Genomic DNA, 12,034 nt, shown 5'->3' on the forward strand with positions numbered 1-12,034 from the left:
TCATCCCACATTTGAGATTTCAATTTAAAACAACTCCTTAATTGACCTTAAGTCTACACTTAAATCTCATAAAGTTCGTTTTTTTCGTAACGCTGACTTTATGAAATAAAATAAGTTAATTTCGGAATTTGATTGGTCTGATTTACTGGCATGCGATGATATAAACTTAGCATTACAAAAATTTTATTTCACTGTAAACTCATTTTTTGACGTTTGTGTGCCGTGGAAATATCCGTCCGCCTCAACGAATCCGCCTTGGTATACAAGGCATCTTAACAACTTAAAGAATAGTATGAGTAGACTTTTGATTAATCATAGATTATCTGGGTGTACAGTTAGTTATTCTAGATACTTAGTAGCCCGGTCCAATTTCACCGTGCATAACGCAGAATGTTATAGGAGTTATATTCGCCGCTGCAGGATTCAGTTTACTCAGGATCCGAAGCAGTTTTATAACTTTGTAAACACTAAGCGTAAACATATATCTTTTCCCCCACTGCTTACGTTTGAGAACTCTTATGCGAACACTGATCAGGCAATGGCCGATCTCTTTGCACAGTTTTTTCAAACTACGTATTCACCTAGCAGCAGCTCAGCTCAGCCTTACACTTATGATATCCAATCAGCCATCAGTAAAAATAGATGTTGGCCGATTCTCATAGATACCGGATAAGCACAAAAAATTTCATCAAAATCGGTCAAGCCGTTTCGGAGGAGTATGGTAACGAAAACTGTGACACGAGAATTTTATATATTAGATTGACATACATCCCAAAGAAAAATAAAATATTTCAATTCCATTAATTCATAAAATGTAAAACAAAACGTGAAGGATTAGATGGTCAATGTTTTATTAACTTTATTATTAATATTATTTTGATAAATAAGCTCAGAAACAAATGATATTACAATATATATATATATATATGAAAGCATATTAATACATATTTTTTATCATTGCTTTAAGTCATTTCGTAGATCGGATCTTTTTAAAAGTCAGTATATGGTAAATTTTCGTGCTGTTGTGGAGAGCACCAATAATCTTCTTGAGAATTTTTAGCATCCCATCCATGAGCATGGGCTTTAGACGTTGGACCCTGGTGCAATAGTGACGAAGCCTTACTGTTATAAAATTGGCCGGATCTAGTAGATGGCGTTGTTGAAGGATGAGAGAGGGTCGTTCCAAAAGAAGATATTGAGTTTGGAGATCTTGTAGCCGATTTATTAAATGCAACCCCAAATGGTGTGGGCGATGCATTACGTACATTCGTTTTTGGCCGAGCTGTTAGATACTGTTGAATCGAATTTTTTTGACTTGATTTGTCGACATGCTCAAATCGAGCTATTTTATCAGAAGACAACTGCGAAGGACTAAAAGTTACTTGAGACGTGATCTTCACTTCTTTTGGTCCTTTCTGGTAACTGTTAGTTGATCCATTTGTTTCATTTAATGGAAATGCACTTCTAGTATTATGTGTATTTGGATCTTCAAACGAATAAATATTTAAAATTGGAACAGGTTCAAATTTATGTTGATTTTGATATATCTCTGGCGGTGGTGCATAACTGGATAGTGATATTTCTTTCGGGATAAATAGACCTAAAGAAAACGAGTAACTATTATTATTAGTAATCCAGTATAAAATGCATCGCATAAATTTATAATTAAAACATTAAACAAAATTGAAAAAATAAATTTTATATTTCGATTTTTTTTAATATTTTATATTTACATATGTTTTTAGTTTATTGAGACTCTATTGGGAAAAAAAAGATGTTTTTTGGAACATAAAGTATATTAAGATAATGGTAGGATTATGGGAGTATTAGATAGAAAAACGTGTTACAAGATAAAAGATGAAGAAGATGTACACAAGATTAAAAGTTACATTACAATAATAGCATGAACTATATTTTGCGCTTCTTTCGCTGGATATGTACAGCCCAAGATGTGGACCCTCAAATAATCATGCTGGGAATAAGTCAAACTACAGGAGAGCTAAGGAGTAGAGAACAACAAGAAGGACTAGACCTTCCACTTGGAACGTAAAATTTTTAGATTGTTAGTAGATGCTGACTATCTACATCACCATCAAATAGGTAATGTAGTAACACGACTCAGCCTAATTTTACGATTTGTTAGAGTACGTAATTAGTAAAAGTCTACTACGGGAGGTTAGATGGTGAAAAATTGCATCCCAATATAGTCCTTTAAGGGCAAAATTAAAAAGTTTTTTTACACAGATTCAATGTGATCACCGAGATCACTCCTTATTAAGTACTCCTGACTCACGATCCATACTCAAGTATAGGACAGACAAAAGATATGTAGGGACCAATAATATTTAAGAGTTTTTTTCCCATAGCTTTGAAAATTTTCTTCTTCACCGTACTTGACTGATGTTCTTTAACGAAAATGTTCTCTGGCCAAAACGATAAACAACTAGATCCTGATCAAGAATAGGGTGGGAGATGTCTCACTGCGTTGCACACTTTTGATCAAAATTATAATACCCTCTGTAAGCGTATAAAAAGAAATCAATAGGATATAATCATCCGATCCTTCTAAGATTTTGTGAATAAGATATTTTGGCCAAATATAACACGTGTGATAAATCAGTTATATGACACCTATAGGACATAGTCGACCAATCCCGGCCGTTCCGACTTATATACTGCCTTAAAACAAAATAAGGATATGTGAAAAGTTGCATCTTTATATCTTTAAAGCTAAGAGACTAGTTTGAATAGATAAAGATAGACAGAACTTTATAGGGTCGGATATGTCTCCTTCACTGCGTTGCACACTTTTGATCAAATTAGAATACCCTCTGCAAGGGTATAACAACAACTTTTTAAACTAATCGTATTGAATATATCCAATTGTGAAGTAATGCCACAGAGGACATATCGGACAATGGCTCATTTATACCATTAATCATCATTAATACCAGATATTCGAAAGCCAAATTATTTCATCCCAGGTCAAGCCCTTGGGTTAGCCAGAGATATGAGCGGCTGCATAATTGGCTGTGCAGGCAAAACTACTAATATCACTAATATCACTAAAATCACTAATAGAGGATTTCTTACGCTTTGGAGATTTATTTAGCAGCTGAAGATAACCAGTTGTAACCAGCAGTGGATGGTAGGCTGGGATGACGAAATCGTCTTATTATAAGATGAAAAGTGGGTATCGAGTGTAGAAATAAGATATAAGAATATCTATCGGACGAAATTAGAAGCGAAGCACAAAAGGAGAGGGAAGCTAAATTCGGGCGGAGCCGAAATTAATATACCATTGCACTTAAGTTGCAGCTTATATTACGTTATATAAATCGGATCGAATATTTCATTTCATAAGTATATTTTTGCATATATCGACTCCGAAGGTGATCCTGATCAAGCATGTATATATTTTTTAGGGTCAGAGATGTCTTCTTCATTGCGTTTCACACATTTGACCACAATTATATTATCTCCGCATAGGTCTAAAAACTTGTGTAACAATAGACAAGAATAAATGTAAACAAACAACATTTTTTTTTTAATTTTACTCAGGTTTTGAACACATTTGAATACATTAAAGGAAGTAAAAAGGTTTATCTTGCCTTCTTTTTTCGACTTTAATTGCGAAAATTCCACAAGGGAACGTTTCTCAAATGTTTGAATTAGCTCCCAAACATTCAAACTCTCTTCTTCGGCACATGTTTCTTCCTCTTTATCTGTATATTTTTTGAGTTTTAAATTAAAATAAAACGGTTTTGGATTACTTTTTGTTCAATATTTTCTTTCTTCATTTTAAAAAGTTATCTGCAAGAAACTATGAAAATCAGTTATAAAACAATAAAGGAAAGCTAACTTCGGGCGGATCCAAAGTTGATATACCCTTGCAGTTAGGTAGCAGCTTATATTATAATTATATCTTTATAATTATTAAGTTCTTGACTTCTTCTATTTATCTCAAAGCGGACGGACGTGTTTTTTTGTGCGCACTGCGTTGTCATAAAATTTGCTTATTAGATTTGCATAAACAATCGGTGTTTATTTCTATTCACTTAAAAAAAATAAAAATAATAAAATATTGCAATTCATAGATCCGTATCGTTTCGCGTGTGCAGTGATATATTTGGAGGTAAAATAATAATTTTATAAATTTTTCTTCCAAACATAGCCCTGCTCTTCTTCTTCATCTCTTACGGTGTTGCTTCTATTCTATTGCTCCTATTTCTCGCTTAATGGAGATTCTTATCTCTATTCTTTGCATTTTACTAACTCGCACTAACTGCTCTCTTCAATCTCCCCCTTTCGTTTCCCTGGTACAGTGGTACAAGGTTCATCAATATTATTAATAAATTAATTATTGAAATTTTAATAATTTTTAATAAATTAATTATTTAAAATCTTAATAATTATGGAATTTAAATTGGTCTGTGCATTGAAGTCTTGTAATAAGACTCCATTCCTGGCTCTGTGAAAACGTTTTACACGCTAAGTGTGCCGGGTTCACGGCCTCAGTTTCGGATGCAATATCGCGTAAGTCTGGTCTCCACTTTTGCTTTGACGGTTGTCGTGCTGTTCAGGACGAAATGAGATCATTCATGAGGCAGATTATAAGCGGTTTCAAGGAGTTGATTAGTGGTTTTCGAAAAATCAATCCAAAAAAAAAATCAGACCAACTCTGTGCGCTCGATACACAGTTTAGTAGTCTTCAACTGCTAAACGAGTCTCCAAAGCGTAAAAAATCCTCTTTTAGTGATTTGCTTGTGGCGAATAATCTTCAGCCTGCTCAGCCGACAACTATGCAGCCGCTTATATATCTGGCCAAGGGCCGGACCTGAGAAAAATTCGGCTTCCGAATATATCAGGATTAATGAGCAATTGTTAGTGATCCCAGACCCAATAATTCAAACTCCTGTAACAGTCACCAACGTACTGATGCCGCTGTACTAGTTGTGGCGGCACCAAAACCCTTGCAGGTGATCCCACCATCGAAACATATTTTTATTTCCCGGCTTGCCCCTGATACTTCTGAGATTGATACCTCGGCTTACATCAAAGCCAAAACAAAAGTCGACATAAAGGTGGTGGACATTACAAAATTTAAATATTCATACACCAGGAACCCGTCATCTTTCAAAATCCGTGTGCCCTTGCAGATGTTCAAGACGATTTGTTCCGCCAGCTTTTGGCCAGAGAATATTTTCGTCCAAGAACATCAGCCAAGTACGGTGAAAAAAAAAATAACCAAACCTGTGGGTGTAAAACTCCCACATGTTACGGCCACTGACCAACCTTCCACTTCATCTTCCTCTGTTTAAAAAAACTAATGTCTTCTCTAATACTTACCTATCAGAATACAGGAAGGTTACGAAGTAAACTTCCCAAACTGTATTCTGATAGTTCTTTCTTTGCATCTCACATTATTGTATTTACAGAAACTTGGTTCAAGCCGGAGATCTTAAGCTCCGAAGTTTTTCCTAGTAGGTACACCACTTTTAGATGTGATAGAACTCTGCGAAGAGGAGGAGGAGTGTTAATCTCTGTAGACTCCAAACTCGCTTCTGAAGAGGTAAAATCACAAGAGTTAGGTGACATTGAATTCCTTTGCATCAAAATCACTTTGTCGTATCAATCATTGTATGTTACCTGTTCTTACATACCACCTTCGTCCGAACCGCCAATATACTGGCAACATTTGTCCGCTATTCGTTTGGTTTTCGATCGTCTGTCTGATGGTGACCAGCTGATAGCTCTGGGTGACTTTAATATTCCAGAACTTATATGGTCAAATGTTGAAAATTCACCGTCTTTATAGCTTAACTCCCACCACGACTTCCCTGTGGGCATGTTTGACATGTCACTCGGGCAAATTTTCCACGTTAGAAATTCTTTAGGTCGACTGTTGGACTTATGTTTCGTTTTTGATCCTGATGGAATTACTCTTTCCAGAACTTTGCCCCTTTCTGTCCCGGAGGATCCATATCATCCCACATTTGAGATTTCAATTTAAAACAACTCCTTAATTGACCTTAAGTCTACACTTAAATCTCATAAAGTTCGTTTTTTCCGTAACGCTGACTTTATGAAATAAAATAAGTTAATTTCGGAATTTGATTGGTCTGATTTACTGGCATGCGATGATATAAACTTAGCATTACAAAAATTTTATTTCACTGTAAACTCATTTTTTGACGTTTGTGTGCCGTGGAAATATCCGTCCGCCTCAACGAATCCGCCTTGGTATACAAGGCATCTTAACAACTTAAAGAATAGTATGAGTAGACTTTTGATTAATCATAGATTATCTGGCTGTACAGTTAGTTATTCTAGATACTTAGTAGCCCGGTCCAATTTCACCGTGCATAACGCAGAATGTTATAGGAGTTATATTCGCCGCTGCAGGATTCAGTTTACTCAGGATCCGAAGCAGTTTTATAACTTTGTAAACACTAAGCGTAAACATATATCTTTTCCCCCACTGCTTACGTTTGAGAACTCTTATGCGAACACTGATCAGGCAATGGCCGATCTCTTTGCACAGTTTTTTCAAACTACGTATTCACCTAGCAGCAGCTCAGCTCAGCCTTACACTTATGATATCCAATCAGCCATTCTTATATTTCGCCCATCTTTCGATCAAAGTGGTGTGTTATCGGATCTTTTTAAGGTGAAGCCCGTGTATTCGCCAGGCCCTGATGGAGTACCAGGCTGTGTTCTGAAGAACTGCGCCGAGGCTCTGTGCACTCGTCTTTCCCCTTATGTGGAAGGAATTCTTCATTATTCCGCTGCATAAAAAAGGGAAAAAATCCGACGCTGCGAATTATAGAGGCATCTCTAAATTGTCAGCAATTCCAAAGCTTTTTGAAAAACTTATCATTCCACATTTGCAACACCTATGTAGTTCAATAATAACTCCGTGCCAGCATGGCTTCATGAAGCGCCACTCCACCACTACCAACTTATTGGAGCTAACATCTTTTATCACAGATGAGTTCCGGAATGGCTTACAAACAGACGTCATTTACACTGACTTCAGTAAATCATTTGACTCTGTTAACGATTCGCTTCTTATAAGTAAACTCAGTCGTTTGGGATTCCCAATTGATCTTCTTATCTGGATTTCGAGCTACTTATCTGGGAGAACCCAACGTGTTTTCCTTAAAGATGTTACCTCGCGTTTTGTCCGCGCCACATCTGGGGTGCCCCAAGGAAGCCATCTTGGACCCCTACTTTTTACACTGTTTATTAATGACTTGCCCCTTGCCTTAACTAATTCACTTGTACTTATGTACGCTGATGACGTTAAGCTATGCCTTCAGTATAAATTCGCTAGCGCCCAGTCTAGACTTCAATCCGATTTGGATAAACTTCAAAATTGGTGTTTAGCAAATAACCTAAAGCTTAATGGATCGAAATGTAAACTTATGTCTTTTTACCAATCTAGTCCTCACCAGGCTATGCACTTTCTCTATGAGAACGCCTTAGAACGATTAACTCAGGTTAACGATCTAGGTGTCCTATTAGATTTGAAACTTAAATTTACCGACCATATATCTACCATGGTTAATAAAGCTATGGGTGTGCTTGGTTTTATAAAAAGATGGTCAAAAGAATTTAATGACCCGTACATAACTAAAACGTTATATACATCACTGGTGTGTCCGATTCTTGAGTATGGATCGTGTGTCTGGAGTCCTCAATACGGAGTACACCAAGATCACATTGAATCTGTACAAAAAAAAGTTCCTTACTTTTGCGCTTAGGGGACTTAATTGGGATGCAAATATTTACCTCCCCTCTTATCGTAGTAGACTTTTACTAATCAACTTACCATCATTAACAAACCGTAGAACGATGCTGGGTGTCATGTTTCTAGACAATCTTATTTATGGAAATATAGACAGCCAGCATTTACTAAGACGCTTAAATTTTAATGTTCCTAGTAGAAGGACTAGAAACATTTGTCCTCTACTCCTCAGCCATTGTAGTTCGACATATGCCCAACACGATCCGTTCAGGGTATTATGTTCGGACTACAATCTTGTCACCACATCTTGTCACCTTGCTCTACTAATAATCTTAAATCGCTTATATTAACCGCCTTAACTGTGCAACACTCTTCCTCGTGATATCTTTCTCCTACTTTTCGCTTAACTATCTCGGATCTATTCCCGCGATTCGAGCCGTACGTCACGCGGCAGTGTCCCTCGGTCGGTTGGACGGGAGGTGGGCGGTACGTATGCAGTACGAACCGCGCGCAAAAAAAAAAGAAAGATATATGTCGGATCGTATATAGTTGGCCGATCCTTATGAGAATTTCATCATCGAATCCATTTTCTATTAAAAATGTTGGAAGCATATTTAACAAGAAAGGAAAGCAAACTTCGGGCGGAGCCGAAGTTGATATACCCTTGCAGTTAAGACTGCATCATTTCCGATCGTTCAGTTATATGGCAGCAATAGGATACAGTCGGCCGATCCTAATAAAATCGGCAAATCAGATTATTTTGTCCAAAACAGAATCTGTACCAAGTCCCATCTTTCTAACTTAAACAACAACAAAGTTATGCCAATTCCGATCGTTCTATACACCTATAGGATAAAGTCGGCCGATTCTTATGAAATTATGTACATAAGATATTTTACAAATATAACATGTGTGGAAAATCCCAACATTCTAACTTAAAAAACACCAAAGTTATGGAATTTCCGATAAATAAGTTATATGGAAGCTATTTGATAAAGTCGACCAATCTCAATCTCATTCCGACTTATATACTACTTGCAAAGAAAAGAAGCATGTGTGCAAAGTTTCAACTTGATAGCTTTGAAACTGAGAGACTAGTTTGCGTAGAAACAGACAGACAGACGGACAGACGGGCATGCTGATATCGACTCAGGAGGTGATCCTGATCAAGAATATATATACTTTATAGGGTCGGAGATGTCTCCTTCACTGCGTTGCACAGTTTTGACCAAAATTATAATACCCTCTGCGAAGGTGTAAAAACCTAGACTTATGTTCAAATCTTATTCTGATAAGATTTTTTCGCCATTTCGACATTATTATTTTTTTCTATATTAATCTTATAGTATATCGACCCTTTTTTGAGAAATTATCGTAGGCTACATTTTTGTTTTGTCAAAATTAATTTTTTAATGCAAAATTGTTCTAGGATTCAAAGCACATTGCTCTGTAAAATATTTATATTGTTTGTAGGTTTCGGAGTCGTAGTCAAAAACTATTGAAGGCCTGACAAATGTTTTTCTGGATTGTCCTATGGGCACCTTTGAGTTAGGCTCCCCGAGATTAGGATAGCTGGCCTTGGGTGTGTGTTGCTTGTGTATTGATTAAATGATTCTTCTGGCGGTTTTTCTGGCGGGAGCTGTACGCTGTGGCTAGTTTGGTAAAGGATCTTGCTGGTGGTCTTCCTGTCGGGAGCTGCACGGTGAGAATGTTTTAAACACCGTGGCTATGATCCTTTATTCTAATTATTGACTCTATTGACCCTATTCTAATTATTGTGTATTATAGAAGGTTTAGTGGAAGTTTTTAAATTTTAACGAATAACTACTGTCGGATCAGGCAGCAGCTACTGAATAAATTTTTAATCAAAACATAGTTTTAGTTAGTTTTAGTTAGGGTAGTTTTAGTTATTTAAATTAAGTTTGTCTTATCTTTAATTATATTATCTTTAATTATATTATCGCTATTGATATCGCTATATAGGTATATCGCTATTATATTATCGCAGTCTTTAGTCTGACTTTGCCGTATCCCGACGTGTTTTTGCGATTGCTCTCATCTGTTCTCATCTGATTGCCTATCTATCTTTGATACGAGTTTCCTCTTTTCGCTTATCATTGTCGGAGCATATTTGACCTATATAGTTCATTGAACCATACACTTCTTAAAAACAATATTATTCTTCAATATTATTTATGCAGCGCTCTTCGAATTTTCATATATATATTCCCTTCCTGAGTTCTATTCTCCGGTCGTGTAATTCCGTTACATCAATGTTACTTTGAAGCGGTTATTCGTCGCGACGTATCTCTTTTGTTACGTCTTCTCTTCGAACGTGCCTCTGATCCGAACGTGCCTCTCTATCACAGAGTTTCTAATTGAACTCTTCTCGCTCTCACTACAGTGGACAAATCTCAGTCAATAATGAGTCTAATTTGCGCTGCTAAGAAATGAAAGTTGGGGGGATCCACCACTGGTGACTCGTATCTGTCCTGTTGGCTTTGCAATAACTGCTCACATATTAAATGTGCTGGTGGTGGGCACAATGGACGGATAAGCTATCTTATCACAAAGAATATTGGTCTGACATGGTCTTGTATTGCCTGTAGATAGATTGAGTCTGAGATGCGGACCTTCATGAAGCAGACGAGAAAGGCAGACGAGAAAGGCACTTAATGAGCAATTCCTTACACTTGAGACCCAATTTCTTGGTCTCAAGTTATTAAGTGAATCTCCAAGGATAAAAATTCCGAACACAACCCGGTGGCGGTCAATCTATTGGGCATTCCTGCTTTTCATGCGATTCATTTGGATACATTTTTAACGCCTAATACTTCATCGCCTACTGTTGTTCCTGTAGAAGTGATCCATTCACCAACTCAGCCAATGGAATCGTCAAGGAGTCTTGGTCCACATATTGTCTTGGATCCTCCATCGTTGGAAAACCTGCAGGTTCCTGTGGCACCGTCTCCTAGGTCTCTCACTGGTGAGGCGCCTGAATTAAGATCCCCTGGGCTTTCGCTTAGAGCTGTTGCACCTGGTAAAGCAATATTTGTATCCCGCTTATGCCGGATGCTACTGTGGATGATGACAGGAGTCACCTCTTAAACCATTTTAAGGTAGCTCCTAATGAATTAGCGGTCTTTAAGTTTAATTTTAAAAATAAGCGTAGTATAGAGGATCTTTGGCTAAAAATTCATGAATAATACTGTGCTCAGGCCAGGCTGATGAATCAAGTGCTTTTTCAAAGTAGGATTCAGGAATTATATCCTCTTTTAAAATTGTAATTCCTGAATCCTACTTTGAAAAAGCACTTGATTCATCAGCCTGGCCTGAGCACTATTATTCATGAATTTTTAGCCAAAGATCCTCTAAATCCCAACCATGTCGATTCAGCTCCAAAAAAATGAGTAATAACGTATTTTCTTGCTGCTACCAAAACGTTCGAAGTATTCTGGGTAAATTGAGCCAATTTTTTACTAAGAGTGCTTCTTTTGATTTTGATGCTATTGCACTTACTGAAACCTGGCTTAATTCCTCTGTCTCTGATTATGAAATTTTTGTTCCAAAGTACACTGTGTTTCGAATGGATAGACCATCTTTCGGTGGTGATGTCCTCATTGCTATTAATAATAAATTCTCAGGTGAACTAATCTCTTTCCCGAATCAGTTTGGAATCGAGTTTATCGCTTTAAAAATAGCTGTTGGACCGACTCATATTTTCATGACCTGATATTTTCATTTTCTTATATACCTCCATCGGTTGGTGATACGGTATACTTTTATCACCTTAATGCTATCAAGTTCGTTTTATCATTAGTCAATGACTCTGATTTTGTCCTAATCATGGGAGATTTCAACCTTCCCCAAATCTCCTGGATCCCGTGTGAAGATGACAATTCCTTGCATTCTAGTTTCCATAACGACTTCATTGATGAATTAATTGAAATTGCTCTTTCCCAAATTAACCCCATCCTTAACACACTTAGCAGGTCCCTAGACCTTATTTTCTGTAATAGAATATCCTCTGTCACTGTAAATCGGTCTTCACCACTATCGCTTCCTGAAGACGTACACCACCCCACACTATTGGTTTCGGTATTAATTGATGTCCCTAATATTCATAACTATGAGGCTCAGTATCGTTCTAAATGTTTCCGAAAAACGGATTACAACGCTCTTCGCAATCATTTAGCAGGAATTGACTGGGAATATCTTTCATCTTTTTACACTATTGATGCTGCTACTGATTCTTTTTATGATGTAATCCTCAACGAATTGCAC

At 37.0% G+C, this 12,034-nt stretch overlaps 1 protein-coding gene across 25 annotated transcripts in view; it reads right to left on the bottom strand.

Moving 5' to 3' along the window:
- Positions 1–834: 834 nt before the first annotated feature.
- Positions 835–12,034, bottom strand: part of LOC6504358 — a 159,454-nt gene continuing 148,254 nt past the window's right edge. For 19 of the 25 annotated variants that reach the window (XM_044717760.1, XM_014903941.3, XM_014903934.3 and 16 more), the window contains 2 exons: positions 3,612–3,725; positions 835–1,600 (listed from right to left, as the gene is read on the bottom strand). In XM_044717760.1, the coding sequence (XP_044573695.1) occupies positions 990–1,600; positions 3,612–3,725 (725 nt within the window). In that variant the 3' untranslated portion in view covers positions 835–989. The remainder of the gene's footprint in view (positions 1,601–3,611; positions 3,726–12,034) is intronic. The other 6 variants (XM_044717762.1, XM_044717763.1, XM_014903943.3 and 3 more) reach the window with 1 other exon arrangement.

The sequence above is a fragment of the Drosophila ananassae genome, assembly GCF_017639315.1.
Source record: "Drosophila ananassae strain 14024-0371.13 chromosome 4 unlocalized genomic scaffold, ASM1763931v2 tig00000061, whole genome shotgun sequence".
Classification (NCBI taxonomy): domain Eukaryota; kingdom Metazoa; phylum Arthropoda; class Insecta; order Diptera; family Drosophilidae; genus Drosophila; species Drosophila ananassae.